We start from the raw sequence: 20,001 nt of genomic DNA, 5'->3' as shown, positions 1-20,001 counted from the left end.
CAACGGTTATTTGTTATAGATGCAACTACCATATTTAGTGGAGAGCAACTGAATAAAAACCTCCTATAGAAATGAAAGTGAGTAGACTATTTGGCTTGATACTGATGTGCTTTGATATACTCTATCAGAATCTGAGCTCTCTTCTGGGCTAAAAAATTCATTTTGAATAAAAGTACTTTTCATTGACAACTGGTGGCTGAAATGTAGCAATTGTATTCTTATTCTGTTTTGTGGGGACATGTTCCCCCCCAAAAAAATGTATGCACCCATATTGGTATRTCAGGGTGCTTTTACAGTAGCCTACAAATATTTTCCTCACAAAATAATGAATGATATAAAGACAAAAACATTTTCTTGTTACAAAGTGTTCACACCTCAACGACTCCCTCGCGCTACTCTTGGTGACATTGGTGTCTCCTTCTCGGAGCGTGCCCCAAGGTAACAGCATTTTAGGCACAGCCTACAGACTGCTCAAAACTAGAATTTTGGTTGAGTTTGAATGGGTATTGAAAATAAGTTACAGTAACATACCTTTTGTCCTTGATTTCAGCGGAGAAACTGTTCTTCTCAGGCCATGATCTACTTAAAAAGGCACACAAAGATCCTTCTTTTTTCTTGAGTAAAGTGATTGTGTAACGTCTATGGTTGCCCAAATAGTCGTTCGGCAATACAACTATTTATGCATTTGTTACATTATGTGAATGTGTAATTTGTATGTATATATGTTATTACATTCAGTGGTGTAAAGTAACTAAGTAAAAATACTTTGAAGTACTACTTTAGTAGTTTTTTGGGGTATCTGTACTTCCATTACTATTWATATTTTTGACAACTTTTACTCCACTACATTCCTAAAGACAATGTGTACTTTTTACTCCCGTACAATTTCCCTGACAACCAAAAGTTCTCATTACATTTCGAAATGCACTGTCAGGACAGCAATATGGTCCAATCACCTATCAATAAGCACCTATCAATATAAGGATCCTCTCTCCTTTACACTTTACATGAGCATGATTCTCTCTCCTGTATATATCTCCCTCCATAGCTACTTTTTCTCACAATATCAAATCAGCTGAATATGTGTTTGTATATTGTATGTGTCTATWCATTCTAGTGTTTGATATGTGTGGTGTCTTGACAGTGACCCGCAGGGAGAAMGCTGATTTGGCTGAAAAGGTCACAGGTGGCATCATCTCTCTTTAGCTTGTCCCAGTTTCACATAATGACATGCAGTAGATTTTTTTTCTTTGCAGCCAGGGGAAAATGATTTATATTTTCAAGACCAACCAATGTGGAATATCAACTACAATGTTAAACGATACATTTTTCATGTTGTGAAATATAATGTACTGTTAATGTAATACCAATTTGGTATTTCATTGAATAAAACTATTATAATTATATTATTAATGCAGTAAATCAAATATTTTATTTTAAATGTTTAAAGCTCTCCAATGTCACTTGAGCTGTTTTCCTGAACAACTATTTTGCTTTGTTCTGTGCTGGACTTTCATTCATAAACTCTGAGGTGATAAAAAACAAAAGTAGTCTAACTCAACTGACATACCACCATACTTAACATGGCCTGTGGCCAAAATGGCTCCCTATTACCTATAAAATACACTTTTTTGACCCCTGAATAGGGTACCATTTTGGACACTGCCATCACACCACTCTGAACACCATCCATCAAATCAAAGTGTATTTGTCACATGCAACAGGTTAGGGTTACAGTGAAATGCTTACAAGCCCTTAACCAACAATGCAGTTCAAGAAAGAGTTGATAAAATATTTACAAAATAAACTAAAATCAAATCAATAAAAAAGTAACACAATAAATGTACATAACAATAGGAGGCTATATACAGGAGGTACCGGTACCGAGTCAATGTGCTGGGGTACCGGATAGTCTAGGTAATTTGTAAAGTGACTATGCATAGATAATAAACAGCGAGAAGCAGCAGTGCAAAAACAAAGGGGGGGGGGGGGGGGGGGGGGGAGGGGGGGGGGGGGGGGGGGGGGGGGGGTCAATGTAAATAGTCCGGTGGCCATTTGATTCGTTGTTCAGCAGTCTTATTGCTTGGAGGTAGAAGCTTTTTAAGGAGCCTTTTGGTCCTAGACTTGGCGCTCCGGTACCGCTTGCCGTGCGGTAGCAGAGAGAACAGTCTATGACTTGGGTGACTGGCAGTCTTTGACAATTTTTTGGGCCTTCCTCTGACACCGCCTAGTATMTAGGTCCTGGATGGCAGGAAGCTTAGCCCCAGTGATGTACTGGACCATTCGCATTACCCTCTGTAGCGCCCTACGGTCGGATGCCAAGCAGTTGCCATACCAGGTGGTGATGAAACTGGTCAGGATGCTCTCAATGGTGCAGCTGTAGAACTATTTGAGGATCTGGGGACCCATGYCGAATCTTTTCAGTCTCCTGAGGGGGAAAAGGTGTTGTTGTGCCCTCTTCACGACTGTCTTGGTGTGTTTGGACCATGATAGTTTGTTGGTGATAAGGACACTAAGGAACTTGAAACTCTCAACCCGCTCCACTTCAGTCCCATCGATATTAATGGGGGGCCTGTTCGGCCCTCCTTTTCCTATAGTCCACCATCAGCTCTTTTGTCTTGCTCACATTGAGAGGTTGTTGTCCTGGCACCACACTGCCTCATACAGATTTTTTATTTAACCTTTTCTAGGTTGCACCTAGAGGCACAATCTGTCTAATAGAAAACAGTACAGTGACACTCCACCCTAGGCTTGGGGCCCAATCTGAGCATAACTGAAAACACCCCTTATAAAAGGTCAGTGTTAACAAGTGTTAATGCATGCCTTAAAGGGCCAAACCCTTTCAAATTCATGATATTGTACTCCCATTGACTCTCGAARAGTATAGTTCAACTGTCATATCCAATCAGAACCCAAAATATACACTTTTTTTACTCCAATGTTTGTAAACAAACACTGTATAGCCTCAAAACATGATTCAAACTGTAATTTGATATAATGGATGGTCAGTTCTTGCATCCATAGCGGTCTATGAAGTTGAGAGTAATTACATTTCTCTAGCCCCATCTCTCAGCTTTTTAGTGAAACAGTGGTGGGGATAATGCTTTGTTATTGTTTCAACTGCTGATTGTAKGCCACAATCCCCCTTTTTTGATCTTGTCTCATYGCTGCAACTCCCCATTGGGCTCGGGAGGCGAAGGTTGAGTCATGCGTCCTCCGAAACATGACCTGCCAAACTGCGCTTCTTAACACCTGCCCGCTTAACCAGGAAGCCAGCCGCACCAATGAGTCGGGAGGAAACACCGTTCAACTGACAACCGAAGTCAACCTGCAGGCACCCAGCCCACCACAAGGAGTCACTAGAGCGCGATGAGCTAAGTAGACCCCGCCCCCGGCCAAACCCGGACGACGCTGGGCCAATTGTGCGCCACCATATGGGACTCCCGATTTTCTTTTACAGAAGACATGTTTATAAATCTGAAACAAATAAATTACCATTGATTAAAAATGATTCTGTCCCTGAAAACTAAAGAAATGAGGCAGGACCAATAAATAATCTTGCTTTATTCATTTACACATCAAACAACATGACTGACAGATTGTATTTCCCTTCATTCTGACAAGGACAAACGACTGAGGCATTTGCTGATCCCACACCTGAATAAATGTTATTTTTAATAGTGCTGTTCACCAACCCAAAGACGCTGTAATTGGCCCCTTTTCCAGTAAAGCAGTCATGTACAAAGTAACCCATACACCAAGTGCCCATGAGACCAACATAGAAATAGAACGACTAGATCCTATTTCTATGGTAACCCCCCCCCAGATGACAGGGAAGCTAAGAACAGTACTAGAGTGTAAAATGGGAGCAGTGACACTGACAGTGTATTTTTGGAAGTTGAGTAATTTYTTTACTGTGTAGCCCAGTTAAGAGYGTAGTGCAGTGATAGCAATGGAAAAGTATCAGGTTCAATTACATTTTACATTTACGTCATTTAGCAGACACTCTTATCCAGAACGACTTACAGTAGTGAATTCAAACATTTAAAATGAATGAAGGGAATTACCGCAGGGAACAAATACACATTGAAAATATATGCATTCTCTGTACTGAAAGTCGTTTTGGATAAAAGCGACTGTCTGCTAAGTGGCATACGTTGAGTTGTAGGTGATCAAGAGAGTGGGGCTCTGTCCCAATTATCGATCCTTCCTCCAAAAGGTGTGCACTAGTTCCCTTCCCTTCATTGATTTGAAAGGAAATTACTGATGTAAACTCGCACTGGCCCATGCCTCCAGCGATCCAATGCTTTTGGATTGTGTGAATCTAGATTATAAGATTAGATACATTTTGTAGATTCGAAAATTGTGAAGGAGTCCACACTTCAGGACAAAKGAGATATTATTGGGACGCAACCTGGTGGTGAGTGGAGTGTGGCGCCCCCTGTTGTTCTGTTACACATCCGTCAGGTCCTTCTGTATGCCCCACAGTGTGTCAGCACTCTGTTTTAATTGGCCGATCTCATTATCCGTCAGGGTCATGTTGATCACGCTGGCCACGCCCCCAGCGTTCAGGACGCACGGCAGACTCAGGTACACCTCGTCCTTGACACCGTACATGCCCTGAAGATCAACAGCACGGACACTTTAGAGCAGTGTAGGTATGTGTGTGTGTGTAGTTATTTGTGTGGATGTATTTATATCTACTGTATGTAACACACACACGACTGTTCAGTTTGGGGTCACTTAGAAATGTCCTTGTTTTTGAAAGAAAAGCAAATTTTTTGTCCATTAAAATAACATCAAATTGATCAGAAATACAGTGTAGACATTGTTAATGTTGTAAATTACTATTGTAGCTGGAACAAGCAGATTTTTAATGGAATATCTACATAGGCGTACAGAGGCCCATAATCAGCAACCATCACTCCTGTGTTCCAATGGCACGTTGTGTTAGCTAATCCAAGTTTATAATTTTAAAAGGCTAATTGATCATTAGAAAACCATTTTGCAATTATGTTAGCACAGCAGAAAACTGTTGTGCTAAATAAAGAAGCAATAAAACGGGCCTTCTTTACATCAAAAATAGAGATTTGGTTGTAAAAAAGTTAACTTGTCCTTTAAGTCATCTTCTGAGAATCAGGCACTTTCATGAAATTTGTGACGGTTCCTCAGGTGACTTTTAAGTAGCGGATTATTTCTAAAGCATCTACCACAGAATTTGCACCGATACGGTTTCTCTCCAGAGTTGAGTATCTGGAGCATCAGCATTTGTGGGTTTGATTACAGGCTCAAAATGGCCAGAAACAAAGAACTTTCTTCTGAAACTCGTCAGTCCATTCTTGTTCTGATAAATGAAGGCTATTCCATGTGAGAAATTGCCAAGAAACTGAAGATCTCGTACAACGCTGTGTACTACTCCCTTCACAGAACAGCGCAAACTGGCTCTAACCAGAATAGAAAGAGGAGTGGGAGGCCACGGTGCACAACTGAGCAAGAGGACAAGTACATTAGAGTGTCTAGTTTGAGAAAGACGCCTCACAAGTCTTCAACTTCAACTGGCAGCAAACACCAGTCTCAACGTCATCAGTGAAGAAGCGACTCCAAGATGCGGGCCTTCTAGGCAGAGTTGCAAAGAAAAAGCCATATCTCAGACTGGCCAATCAAAAGAAAAGATTAAGATGGGCAGAAGAACAGACACTGGATAGAGGAACTCTGCCTAGAAGGCCCGCATCCCAGAGTTGTCTCTTCACTGTTGATGTTGAGACTGGTGTTTTGCTGCCAGTTGAAGTTGAAGACTTGTGAGGCGTCTTTCTCAAACTAGACACAAAAAAAAATTGCCGTTCCAGCTACAATAGTCAATTACAACATTAACAATGTCTACACTGTATTTCTGATCAATTTGATGTTATTTTAATGGACAAAACATTTGCTTTCCTTTCAAAAACAAGGGCATTTCTAAGTGACCCCAAACTTCTGAACGGTAGTATGTGTGTTGTGCATTATGGGTATGCTGTAATATGTGGGTGTAGGTGTGTGCTTGTACATTAGATAAGTGTCTACACACTGACACACATTCTACACTCTCACACACACACACTTACATATACAGTACTGTGTGTGTCCTCCTTACCTTGACCATGGTGGAGACAGGGTGGATTCTGTTCATGTTCCTGATCAGACTCTCTGTCAGGTCAGCCACACTCAGGCCAATGGCCCAGTTAGTATAGCCCTTCAGCGTGATCACTTCATAGGCACTGAAACTCACAGTCACATTTTTAAATCTCAGTAGCCTTGCAGTTCGAGAAGTAGGGGAGTAACCGGTGGGTTGCCGGTTCGAATCCCAGGGGTGACAGTAAAAATGATTGTGGAAGTGAGCAGGCAACCAGATTGCAGTTGTGACCTTGAGCACAACATACACACAACTCCAGAACAGTGAGAGAGCAGAACTACAGAAATGTCAACTTCAAATGACATCGATTTACACCAACGGCAATAGAGATAACAGGTTGCTTGAATAAGACCGTGTAGGCCGACATTACCTGTCGACCACCTGCTTGTGCGTCTCCTTCCAGTTCTCCTGGTCAGCATCAGTACCGATGTCAGGGTTCAGCGTCTGCAGGTTAACGCCTGCTACGTTAGCACCGCTCCACACAGGCACTAAAACACACACACACACACACACACACACACAGTTAACCTAATTAACACTTAACTCCTTAAGGCCCAGATAGATTAGCAGGGCTCTCACGCCTCACCTTTATCACAGTAACCCTAAAGGAGGGGGTTGCTACTATTTATAGTAGAAGAATTCTAAAGCATATTTGAATGGAATAAAAACACACACTTGTCTTGACTTCCTGAGTGTGTGTTCTTTAATTTGTTCTAAATTTTGCACCACACGCTCACACCACACACACACACCGGACACTTACCGCTGGTGTCTCCGTGTTCTCCCAGGATCCATCCGTTGAAGCTGGTAGTGTGGATGCCCAGTTTGTCTGCCATCAGGTAACGGAATCGGGCGGAGTCCAGGTTGGTGCCACTGCCGATGACGCGGTGCTTGGGCAGGCCACTCAACTTCCAGGTCACATAGGTCAGCACATCAACTATGGCCAGGGAGAGACTTCTGGGCTTAGACTACACTGCTTTAACAAATAATTGGAGTCACTAACACTAGTATGTGTGTGTGTGTGTAGTGAGTACCTGGGTTGGAAACCACAATGATGATGCAGTTGGGGGAGTGTTTGATGATCTGAGGGACGATGTGTTTAAAGATGTTGACATTCCTCTGAACCAGATTCAACCTGCTCTCTCCTTCCTGTTGACGTACGCCCGCCGTTACCACGACGATGCGAGAGTTAGCCGTCACAGAGTAGTCTGGCCGCGGGAGACAAATGAACAAGTTCAGTTTATTAGGACATGTATAACATATCAAAAGACAACGTGACCAATAAAATTGAGAATTATACTAAAAAGTCAAAACACTTATTTATATCGTGGTCCCCTCAGTCAGTAAGGGTACTGAATATCACAAAGACATTTGACACGTAGAGGGTGGCCATCTTGGCTCTCTGGTTACCTAGTGTCCCATTGCTATAGACTCACCTTTGCCTGCGACTATCTTGGATGTTTTAAGGAAGAGGCTGCCGTGCTGCAGATCCATAATCTCTCCCTTCAGCTTGTCTTCCATCACGTCCACCAAGGCCAGCTCATCAGCTAGCTCCTGCAGAGAGATAGCCCCAATACAGGTCATTCATATAAGTAAATGGTAATATTATTGATTACATATCATTTGTATGTATGCTTCTAAAAACCAATGTTTTATAAATTAGTTGAACACACAATGAACGAGGTGTTCCTACATGAACAATTACACAGCACAAAAGCATAGCAACAACCTTGTTATGACACTAATAAAGAGGGAATGTTTGTGTAATACAGACTACTGAGAGATGAGTAGTAACAGGTTATACTGTAACACAGGGTGGGGGTTAGACTAGACAGGTTATACTGTAACACAGGGTGGGGGTTAGACAAGACAGGTTATACTGTAACACAGGGTGGGGGGGGGATTAGACTAGACAGGTTATAACTGTAACCCAGGGTGGGGTTTAGACTAGACAGGTATATACTGTACACACGGTGGGGGTTAGACTAACAGGTTATACTGTAACACAGGGTGGGGTTAGACTAGACAGCGTTATACTGTAACAAGGGTGGGGGTTTAGACTAGACAGGTTAACTGTAACACAGGGTGGGGGTTAGACTAGACAGGTTATACTGTAACACAGAGGTGGGGGTTAGACTAGACAGGTTAATACTGTAACACAGGGTGGGGGTTAGACTAGACAGGTTAAACTGTAACACAGGGTGGGGGTTAGACTAGACAGGTTATACTGTAACAAGGTGGGGGTTAGACTAGACAGGTTATACTGTAACCCAGGGTGGGTTAGACTAGACAGGTTATACTGTAACACAGGGTGGGGTTAGACTAGACAGGTTATACTGTAACACAGGGTGGGGGTTAGACTAGACAGGTTATACTGTAACACAGGGTGGGGGTTAGACTAGACAGGTTAAACTGTAACACAGGTGGGGGTTAGACTAGACAGGTTATACTGTACACCAGTGGGGGTTAGACAGACATAATACTGTAGCAATGTCTTGACACGAGTCAGTCAACAAACAGAGAGCAGGTCGGGTCTTACCCTCAGCAGGATGCTGACAGCACAGGCCATGCCACCTGGCCGACCCCACCACGTCACCTTGTTCCTGGGGCTGTCTGGGTTCCCATGACCAGGGGGTCATGAGCTTCTGAAGGATAGAGGCCATGTTCAAAGCTGGAGGGAGGGATGGGAAAAGAGGGGGGAGAGGGAGGAGGAGAGAGAGATGCAAGGAGAGACATAGGAGAAAAGAGGGGGGAGAGAGGAGGGAGGAAGAGAGAAGCAAGGGGAGGGCAGACATAGGAAAGGAAAAGAGGGGGAGAGAGGAGGAGGAAGAGAGAGATGCAAGGGGAGGGCAGACATAGGAAAGGAAAAGAGGGGAGAGAGGAGGAGGAAGAGAGAGATGCAAGGAGAGGGCAGACATAGGAAGGAAAGAGGGGAGTGAGAGGAGGGAGGGTAGAGGGAGAAAAGGGAGGTAGAGGGAGAGAGAAAGGGGGTAGAGGGAGAGAAAGGGGGGAGAGAGAATGTACCTGGTCAGACACATAAAATGTAAGTCTTTTACATGTCCAAAGAGACACAATAGTGAACCATCAGACACAAGTAGGACAAACACTTTTCCTGACCCAGCTAGGATTCATTTGGGTTTCATTAAATAATTGATGCACTCAGAAAATAACCTGCGTCGCTTTAAAATGGCAGGCTGACAGCACTGCCCAGAGATTAGAGATTAAGGTTTTAGACATTTGATTCTAGTCTTTAGTCCTGCATGACTTTCGCCTACTACCACCTACACCCGATTCTTAAACACACACACAACCAACCATTCAATCAACAGAAWCACCATATCACCGTGCAGAGCTTGTCGATCCTAGCAGGAAACCCTTAACTACTTTAGGCACAAACAATAACAAACAAATACTTGCTTTGTTGGAGGATGCCCCGAGCTGTAAGATATAAATACCACCATGTAATCAACATGTCTGACTAGACCAGAAGAGAGCTAAGGTGCGTTCTCCCTGCAACCACAGGACCYCACACAACGACCGTATCCTCTATCCAGTCAGGTCAGGAGGAATACTGTAGATGAGCTGCAGCACTAGAGTCGGAGCATGTGACGCAGGCCCAAAACGAGTGTGTACCACAGAATGTGACAGTGACAGCAGCACAAAGCTCTAGAATCGGCTCCTCCTCCTGCTTTACTCCGACCGGACAACGCTCTAGGTTTACTAATCGGATGCCAAATGTCTGTAATGACACAGGCTCCATCTGGTGCACCTCAGATGGCGATCTACACTGTGTATCCTCCACATACAACACCCGTTCTGGCAGTCACATTCTGTTAAAAGCCCCCAAAGCACACACATCCCTGTGTCGCTCGTCTTTACGGTTCGCTGCAACTAGCGACTGTAACGAGCTGCAACAAACACTCAAACTGGACAGTTATATCTCCATCTCTTCATTCAAAGACTCAATCATGGACTCTTTCTGACAGTTGTGGCTGCTTTACGTGATGTATTGTTTCTACCTTCTTGCCCTTTGTGATGTCTGTGCCCAATGTTTATACCGTTTTGTGCTGCTACCGTGTTGCTGTGTTGTCTTAGGTCTCTCTTTATGTAGTGTTGTCTCCGTCGTGATGCGTGTTTTGTCCAATATTTAAATGTAATGTATTTTTAATCCCAGCACCCGCAGGCTTTTTGCCTTTTGGTAGGCCGATATTGTAAATAAGAATTTGTTCTTAACTGACTTGCCTTGTTAAAGGTTAAATACTTTTTTTTTATTTTTTATCCCTTGTGGTTTACGATCACACCGACAGGTCCTTTGCATTTTGGTACACTAGAAGTACATTAATTTCCAATGGAACGCTGCATTTGCAGTACAGAGGCAGTTGCAGTGAGTACAGTACATTGGATTTATCAAACATTTGTGTCAAACTGTACTTGACAGAAATGGTAGCATAAGGTGAATGTTGAACATTTCTTGCACACATCCAGATGATGCTGCATACTGTTTTGTGATATGACACTAATCATTGTGAGCGAGGCGTATTAGTCGCTTTGGTTTCTCTACCATAAGCCCACCTCCAATGTCATTTTAGAGAATTTGGCAGTACATCCAACCGGCCTCCCAACCGCAGTCTACTTTGAACCCCACCAGCCCAGGACCTCCACACCAGGCTTCTTCACCTGTAGGATGTATGTGTATTCTAGTAATAATGCAAGATCAGACAAAATTCATAGAATGTTCCATAACTTTAGTGCAAAAATCCTCATAACTAAACTACAAACCAATAACAGAACAAGCAATGATCTGTTTAAAAGGGGCATTAAAACATCCCTTGAACTACAATCCAACATCAGTCACACAAACACAACACACACCGTGAAGAACAAGGACATAAATGTTTCACATGTTTCATTTATTTATTAGAACATTAACCCGATGGCATGTGTTATTGTCTTCTCTCTATTCCCGCCAGAGCGAACCCTCCTCCCTCTTGACCAGTAGGGTTGGGTTTCAGTTCCATTCAAACAAATCCAAAAACTGAATTCCAATTAAGAAATTATAATTTAGAAGTGAAATTTCAGTTTACTTCTGGAATCTAATTGAAAATGGACCCCAACTCATGCTGACCAGGGCCATGTTCAGTACGAAAAAGTTTGGAAGTCGCATATAGAAACTCTTACTAATAAGAGTCAACATGATTCTTTATTCTACACGTCGTAGCTGCATGTCCGTTCACATAGCGATATTTCGCTTCTGAATGTAATATGCTGAAGTAGCTCAGACAGGGTAGGTGGTCTACAGACAGAACAGGACAGCTATGACTACACCAGGCAGATAGCGGTGTGCAGTGTGGATGTTAACTTAAGGATGTGTTGTTTGAAGGCCGCGCATCTTATATTGCTGTGATAAGGCCGCCATTTGAATAGATATTTGTTGATAAGGCCGCCCTTTTTGTTTCTTTACTCTGTGATCCCCAGCTTCTTCTTGAGGGACTCGGGCTCTCTGGGGGAGGGGGACGGGGCAGGCGGAAGTAGACCTTGACAGAGTCGTAGATGAACCACTGCAGGGCGGTCAGGTACCGATCATGATGATACGGGCCACCAGACCCTTCACACACCTGAGGAGATAGAAGGAAGAAAAGCAACACAACAGTTTACACTCAAGTCAAAATGTAATACTTTATGTACAGCATATACATCAAAAATATCAACCAATCAAAATGTCTGATGGTGGTACTCAGATGATGTAAGCGATATTTGAATTATGTCCGCTCCCCAGCCTGTCTGCACTGGTCATTTTTCAGCGAGGGTGCCAGTGCAGGGAGTGGGCTGAGGAGCAGGTAGACTGTTCTCACACGCCAATGACTCAAGCACCTCCAACTGTAAGCGAAAGCTGCTGGGAGCGTCTGGGCTGGAGCTGCAGTCAACACTCAGAGAGAGAGAAAGCAGACTCAACAGACCAGGAGCGCCCCCCAGAGGTGGATCTAAGGAGCGTGTTGGAAACCTCTTTACTACACAATACATTTCCATCTGAAAGATCCTACTGGCCGAGTCACACTACCGAGCCAAACCAAGCGGTACTGAGCTGGCCTGGTTACACATCTGCCACAGTTAATAGAAGTTGCTGGACAGAACAAGGTGAAAGGGAAATACCAGCGTCAACACAGTACAATTTGGTATGTCTCAGTAGAGTGAAAAGGATATGGGGGTAGGGAGGGTTCTGACAGAGGAATGCAGTGCTACTCCTCACCCTTGGGCCCGAGCTTCTTGAGCACTCCGATGGCGGTGCTGCCGCTCTCCTTGTTCAGCACAGACACCACGGAGTCAGCAGGGTGGGAGACGATGGCACAGAACACACCAGCTGCAGGGGACAGAACAACCATCAGAGATGTGATCAGGACAACATAGAAAACATCAGATAAGTTGAAATTCTTAAATCGATTAAGAAAAAAAAACAAATTTTGGATGAGTTATGGCTTAGGAGTAAAGTTACAGGCTACATCTCATACCAACGGAAATCAGTTGTAAAACTCATCTTTAAATGATTTAATACCCAGTATACCCATTTGTGGTTGGAAGTCTAACCAAAACAAACATCTACCAACTTCAATACSCTTCTCTTCAGAACTGTGGACTCACCAATGTATCCGGCCACGAAGGTGACGACCAGCTGTTCACCCTTGGAGCACTCAGCACGGGGTTTAGGCACCACATTTTTGTACAGCAGCTCCACGGTCCTCTCAAAGCAGGAAAACTTCATCATGGTATAGGGGATCTGCCTCATCCACAGAGGGACTAAACCCTTGTAGAAACTATAGAGCAGCAGCAAAGGGGCAGAGCGTGAGTGACTTGTTCCATGTTATTGACCTTTACCTCGCCAGGATTAAAAGGCCCAGTGCAGTCAAAAACGTGACTGTCCTCTTGTTTTATATACATTTCCAAACTGAGGTTGAAATAGTGTGAAAATAATGACATTTTAGTGTAAGAGCTGTTTGAAAAGACCACCTGAAATTTCAGCCTGTTTGGTGGGATGGGGTTTTGACCGGCCTGGTGACATAACCAGTCGGTAAATTAGTTAATAAACCAATAAGAAAGTTCCAAACTCTGCCAATAACAGCTAGTTTTCTCCTCTCAACTCAGACCACTCCCAGATAGTCCTAGCTAAATTCTTGCTTGAGAAATTGCTCGTTGCTAAAAAAGCTATTTTATTTTTGACCATTTTAAATGAAAGCAATCACACTTAAGGTTTTTTGATATTGAGATAAAAACGGCTACGTTGGACCTTTAATCTAATTCTGGACTAAACAACTGTTTTAATAGATTATTCCATGATCATGTATTTAAGACCAGGAGTAGGCTTAAACTGGGTATAGGAAACAGGAACCAAATAGTCTATGACCTGTGTAAAGGAAAAGTTGTCCGCTCCCCAGCCTGTCTGCACTGGTCATTTTCCAGCGAGGGTGCCAGTGCAGGGAGTGGGCTGAGGAGCAGGTAGACTGTTCTCACACGCCAATGACTCAAGCACCTCCAACTGTACAGCCAGAAAGCTGCTGGGAGCGTCTGGGCAGGAGCTGCAGTCAACACTCAGAGAGAGAGAGAAAGCAGACTCAACAGACCAGGAGTGCCCCCCAGAGGTGGATCTAAGGAGCGTGTTGGACTTTGAAACATCCTCGTCATTGAGGAGTTTATTCTGGGCCAAGTTTATTCTAGTCATTACAAAACAAGGCCATATTAATTCAGCTGGTCCCAATGTGTTCCCTGACCCTTGGCCCTAGCCCTTTCGATGGTTGCAGATCTGAGAGCACCAGCACTTCACTGACCATACCAACCCAGACCCTTCAGAATAACAAAACATCAAAAGGGATAGGGCTAAGACGGAGGTAGCAAAATGTGACCGGCTGATTCAGTAGGGATACTCACGCCCAGAGTCCCTCCTCTGCGAACATCTTAGGGGCACACTGTCTGAGGGTGTTAGCGTAGCCGGGCTGGGTCTGAATACGCACTTTACACGCCTCCATTGGGGCCAGGGCGATGTCAGCGAAGAACTCTGCACTAGCAGACGCAGCCAGGTAGAGAGAGGTCCTCCACAGGTAGGTGTTTTCCTGCATTTACCAGACAGGCAGGGTAGGAGGTGAAGAGCAAAATCACAATCTCAATTAAGTCTTTCCACGACTCCTCACATCTCACCTGCATTGGAACAGAAGCGCCAAGATTCCYTACTTCAAGACATAATTCAATGCGTTTTGAAAAGCAGGCGAGAGGATGCAAAGAATCAAGGAAAGATTAATTGAGAAAGAGCCGATGGATTATTATAAAAATGGGAGGAGGACGACCTTATTCTTTGGGTCTTTCGCAATTCAACTTTACTTGATTCCTTGCATTCGCTCTCCTTGCGAAGAAGGTCCAATACAGTTGAGGAGTCAAGGATACAGGAATCAACATATTGGCTAAGTCCCCCTACTCCCTGTATAGAGCACTACTTTTGTTCAAAGAGTGCCATTTGGGACGTGGACTTAGTCTCACTGATGAGCACTACTACAGTACTGACCTCTCCGATCATGTCGCTGTAGGTGATCTTGAACACCTCATAGAAGCCAAACTTGCAGAGACCCTGCATGGAGTAACCGATGAAGGTCGGTGCCCAGCCCTTAGCCAGCCCTCTCATGCCATCCTCTTTAACGGTGATGGAGAAACCCTTGAAGATGCTCTTGTACTTGTCTGGGTCCACCTGGAGACAGAACCTACATTAGAAACTGAACTGATAAAAAAAAAAAAGTAAAGTAGGGAAATAGTGCTGCAGGGTTCCTGTAAGGGCAATGCACTCAATACTACAGCAATGCACTCAATACTACAGCAATGCACTCAATACTACAGAAATGCACTCAATACTACAGAAATGCACTCAATACTACAGAAATGCAATACTACAGAAATGCAATACTACAGAAATGCACTCAATACTACAGGGCCAAAACACACTCAATGTATTTATTATACATTTATTAAAGTTGGGGTCAATGCCATTTCAAATCATAAAAAATAAGGAATTTCAATTTACTTCCTGGATTGAAATGGAATTGACCTTCAACGCTGCAATGTATCCATTCTTCCAGCGCAGCAGAGCACATTGATCACAGACTAGAAGTGCGTCCCAAATGGTAACCTATTATCTACATTGTGCACTACTTTGACACAAACCCTATGGGACCCTGGCCAAAAGTAGTGCACTATATAGGGAATAGGGCACCATTTGGGGCGCACCCCACACAACAAGCGGATATACAGACCTGCAGACGGCACTTGACCAGGTCAAGGGGAACGAGCGCCGTGTGTGTGATCCCGCAGCTGAGGATGCCGCCGAAGCCGCACAAGGCATAGTATTTCTTAGAGCCAAACTCACAGCTAACGTCAGAATCTAGAGCAGACCGAACACAATCCAGAATAGAGACAGACAACACACACCATGCTGTTAGTCAACATCACTTCGAAGCCATGCCAAGTGTCTCACACCACAACGTTAGCAATGGATTATCATAATACGCTCTCTAGGCTTTTCTCTTGATTATGCCCTCTAGCACAGTGGAGAATATTCCCTCCCCGACACTGACAGTCATTCATGTTTTTATTGTTAAGTAATACCACAAAACAAATCCTCAATAATAAAAGCAAGGTGTGTTTGGGTGATTCCTCTATTCCCATACCAGGGTCATTATTCATTGAGTGTCAAGAGTTGGAGTGCTGATCTAGGATCAGGTCCCCTCTTATCAATGTAATCTTATTCATTATGATCGAAAGGTCAAAACGTATCCCAGATCAGCACTCCTACGCTTCGTGAATACTGGCCAAGGACACCAGTCGTCATTTTGAAAACTTGTTCTGCAAGTATTATAGGCCCAACTCCAAGGCAGTCCAGTTTAACAAGGAGGATGTCCTGTCCTGGCTAGGAATTTGACTGCAGYTTTTGCTAGGCTAAAGGTCGCTGATGTTGAACGAATGTGGGTACAGTATCAAATTGCTGTTAGCGGCACAGAGAAAGGGCAAGGGCCTGCCAGGACCATTTAGGGKTCATACCATAAAGTTAAAGAATGCCAGCTTCGCATTCTGTTAAAGCTTCCCAGTTCACGTGACTTACTTTCTCATTTTAGCTCCCAGGGCCTCAACAATACATCTCTAGTTCAAGCATGCAAATAAAATGATAACTGGCTGCTTCTCCCCCCCCCACTGCATATTAGTGGAAACACACCGTTCCTGAAAATAAAAGCTATTTGGGATGTAGTCTTGTTTCAGAAAAATACTGTTAACTGGGAAGTCAATGTCTTAGTGGAATCCACAACACAATATACATGCCATGCAACCCGTGGTCGGGGGCCACAGACCTGCAACCTGCACTTGACCAGGTCAAGGGGCACCAGTGCTGTGTGTGTGGTACCACAGCTCAGGATTCCACCGATGCCACACATGATGAAATAATGCGATGAGCCAAACTCACAACTGTCTCCCTCTGAGGAAAAGACAGTGAATTGGGGTTCTTTCACAGATGTAAGAGGGGGGGGGACATTTTTTTTATATGTACACTGCAGTATTAGACCTACTCTTTAGTTGGGTAGTTGGTGCAGACCTGAATACAAATGTTCAGTTCAACTCCGAGAGTGAAGACCATACATTTTTTCTAGTACTGAGTCATTAACTGGTGCCTCACATTCTATTCAAGCCGATACCTGAGCTCGACAGTCTAGCAACGGTGGCAAAAAAGATCACCTTCATGACGGTGTTACGGCTGATTATTCCATTTATATATGGGTACATGTAGTTAAAGGGCACCGTATCTTACATAGTACGTAAACGGAGGGTTGTGAACGGTAGCCTATCCGTCTAATCTATTTGATAGGGGCTCAAGTATAACGAAGCCCAACGGTTCCCATTAAATCACTAACTGATAAGACTCAATGGAGGAAACTGTCAAAGCAAGTAGCACAGCCTAGGACAAGGCCATAATGAGACCTTTAGTAGCACAGCCCAGGACAAGGCCATAATGAGACCTTTAGTAGCACAGCCCAGGACAAGGGCATAATGAGACCTTTAGTAGCACAGCCTAGGGACAAGGCCATTATGAGACCTTTAGTAGCACAGCCCAGGACAAGGGCATAATGAGACCTTTAGTAAGCACAGCCAGAACAAGGCCATAATGAGACTTTAGTAGCACAGCCTAGGACAGGCCATTATGAGACCTTTAGTAGCACAGCCCAGGACAAGGGCATAATGAGACCTTTAGTAAATTGGTAGACTTCCAAACTCACATGGCAAGGAGATCAGGACACACCATGTGCAAGCCCCTATACACACACACGTCTTCATGACAGTATTCTTTCAACTCAACCATGACATTAGGCCCCCGTGTATTATTCCACGTATTTGCAACAAAATCAGTCCTAGGCTGTTAGTGTTTACTTTGTAATTAGCTAGCTACCTGTGCCAGGGCTATAGACAACATGWGACAATTTAGGTCTATCAATATGATTTGCCTTGTAGCTTTAGTCGTCATAAAAAGGGGATTGGGCCTTGGTATTAGCTGCATTCCTATTTAACAATTCTCAAGCTAGCTCGATTTTTCTGCAGACTTCTACTAATAAGTTGTCATAGCTTCTGGCCTACTTATTGCAAAACTTTGCCCTTCACAGTGTCCTCCATGCATGACTGCAAGGCCTTGCCTAAAAGGAAGTGCAAAGCGACTGTACAGAAGCCAAACGCAAATTTAAAAAATGTCTGATGCCTGATATTCAGCGATCAGTTTTCCAAAAGTTATCTGTACTTCGGCTATTGGATAGTATTACACGAATAGAAATAGAACGTTAGTTCATATTCATGTCAATGATTAGTCTGTTCTATTCATTCTATGTATGTGCATTTAATCCTATAGCCGAAATCCGGATAGATAATTTTAGAAAAACTGGGCCCAGACGATTTAAACTTTATTGGTGTAGTTCAAACATAGTCATTGATGTACTCACTGATAAGTAAAGAGAGATAAGAGACGGTTCAATTGGCTTTCGTTCATAAACCCATAACGCTATGGACTAGTAAAAACACAAGTGGTAATATTAGCTATCAAACCTATTTTAGCTAGCTAATTCGTTGAGGACTTTGCTAGCAAACTAGCTAGCGTTAGTTGGCTAATATTAAGTAACATACACCACTCTTCTTACCGGCCACTGCAGCGGCAGCCAATGTGCGTTTTCTTGGTCCATGATCGGCAGCAAGACTTTGTGATGGCTCCTCGACTTTCTGTAAAGTGAAAAGGGGAGCGCTGAACGGGTTCGATCGCGCCAACTGTGTTAACACGTTGGGGTACATTGTTCCTTAAGGGTGGCTGTGGGGAACAGATAAAGACAACGTGGTTAGCTAGCTTTACCAAAAACAATGGATGAAACAAATGTATTTAGTTAGATAGTTGGCCAACTTGGCCTGAAATTACATGTCATGTAAGTTGTTTCAACATGTACTTGTTACTTTAAAGCAAGAGAGCTATCTAGCTAACGTCGTTAGTACACAAAAGCCTGCTGGCTAGCCTGAGTGTTAGCTAGTTGCTAGGTTAGCTAGCCGGCCAACATTTTTTAGATTATCCTTGCTGGAGCAACCAATATTCTTGTATTGAGAAATGTATCCCACATCAACAAATGTGTTACTACGTAAAGTATAAATTCACAAAAAGTTATCTTTATATGTTCTTTACTTCCACGCGTTCAGTCGCAAAATGGCGCCGCCGTCCTTCACCACCGGCGAATCGTAGAGACCGATGTGTCTGGCAAGTGTCCGTCCTAACTGTGCAAGAGACTACGTCACCTGAGGTTAGAGGATACGTCAGTTCCGCACTTTTGGTGTCTTTGGGATGCCCTCTTGCGCTCTGTGGCCTCCTACCTACACCAGGCTTTTCTGCATACAATATGAAGGTCGCTGACTGCCCCAGGTGGCAATTTGTGTCATTTTTTGTGTTGTTCATTCATTGATTTGTCCCTTTCCTTTGTGACAGGCACACATTCAAACAGTGTAGTGAAGAAGGGGCAACAGCAACTCAGGAGGCTGAAGAAATTTGGCTTGTCACCTAAACCCTCACAAACTTTTACAGATGCACAATTGAGAGCATCCTATCGGGCTGTATCACTATCACTGCCTGGTACGGCAACTGCACTGCCCACAACCGCAGGGCTCTCCAGAGGGTAGTGCGGTCTGCACAACGCATCACTGGGGGCAAACTACCTGCCCTCCAGGACACCTACAGCACCCAATGTCACAGGAAGGCCAAAAGGATAATTAAGGACAACAACCAACCGAACCACTGCCTGTTCACCCCGTTACCATCTAGAAGGCGAGGTCAGTACAGTACAGGTGCATCAAAGCTGGGACCGAGAGACTGAAAAACAGCTTCTATTCAAGGCCATCACTGTTAAAAACAAACATCACTAGCACAGAAAGGTTACTGCCTACAGACAGACTTGAATCATCGGCCACTTTTAATAATGCCACTTTAATAATGTTTACATATCTCATATGTATATACTGTATTCTATACTATTGCACCTTAGCCTATGCTGCCGCTCTGACATTGCTCATCCATATATTGTTATTCCATTCCTTAGATTTGTGTAAATTAGGTATTTGTTGTGGAATTATTAGATATTACTTGTTAGATATTGCTGCACTGTCGGAATAGAAGCACAAGCATTTCATTACACTCACAATAACATCTGCTAACCATGTGTATGTGACCAATAAAATTTGATTTGATTCAAGTTGAAGGATGCCACTCAACACTCTTCTTTCACCTTTRAGTTGGACGC

General features: G+C 43.7%; 1 protein-coding gene, 2 non-coding genes and 1 pseudogene across 3 annotated transcripts; all 4 read right to left on the bottom strand.

Annotated features, from left to right (window-relative positions):
- Window positions 1-3,546: 3,546 nt before the first annotated feature.
- Window positions 3,547-8,832, bottom strand: LOC111962781 (L-lactate dehydrogenase B-A chain-like; annotated as a pseudogene).
- A 2,736-nt stretch (window positions 8,833-11,568) lies between these two features.
- On the bottom strand, window positions 11,569-19,007 carry LOC111962778 (solute carrier family 25 member 3). Its single transcript, XM_070443232.1, is given in 10 exon segments — window positions 11,569-11,667; window positions 11,670-11,741; window positions 11,744-11,784; window positions 12,410-12,527; window positions 12,806-12,978; window positions 14,087-14,268; window positions 14,715-14,894; window positions 15,454-15,581; window positions 18,370-18,533; window positions 18,897-19,007. Coding segments are annotated over 9 exon segments (1,083 nt in total). The 5' UTR covers window positions 18,518-18,533; window positions 18,897-19,007; the 3' UTR covers window positions 11,569-11,626.
- Window positions 11,930-12,164, bottom strand: LOC111962859 (small nucleolar RNA SNORA53). The gene has a single exon (XR_002877152.1). It is a non-coding gene; the product is annotated as a small nucleolar RNA SNORA53 (small nucleolar RNA).
- On the bottom strand, window positions 13,581-13,820 carry LOC111962858 (small nucleolar RNA SNORA53). Its single transcript, XR_002877151.1, has one exon. It is a non-coding gene; the product is annotated as a small nucleolar RNA SNORA53 (small nucleolar RNA).
- Window positions 19,008-20,001: the final 994 nt, after the last annotated feature.

Source organism: Salvelinus sp. IW2-2015, linkage group LG4q.1:29 (genome assembly GCF_002910315.2).
Source record: "Salvelinus sp. IW2-2015 linkage group LG4q.1:29, ASM291031v2, whole genome shotgun sequence".
NCBI lineage: Eukaryota > Metazoa > Chordata > Actinopteri > Salmoniformes > Salmonidae > Salvelinus > Salvelinus sp. IW2-2015.
This window is presented reverse-complemented; position numbering and strand designations above follow the sequence as displayed.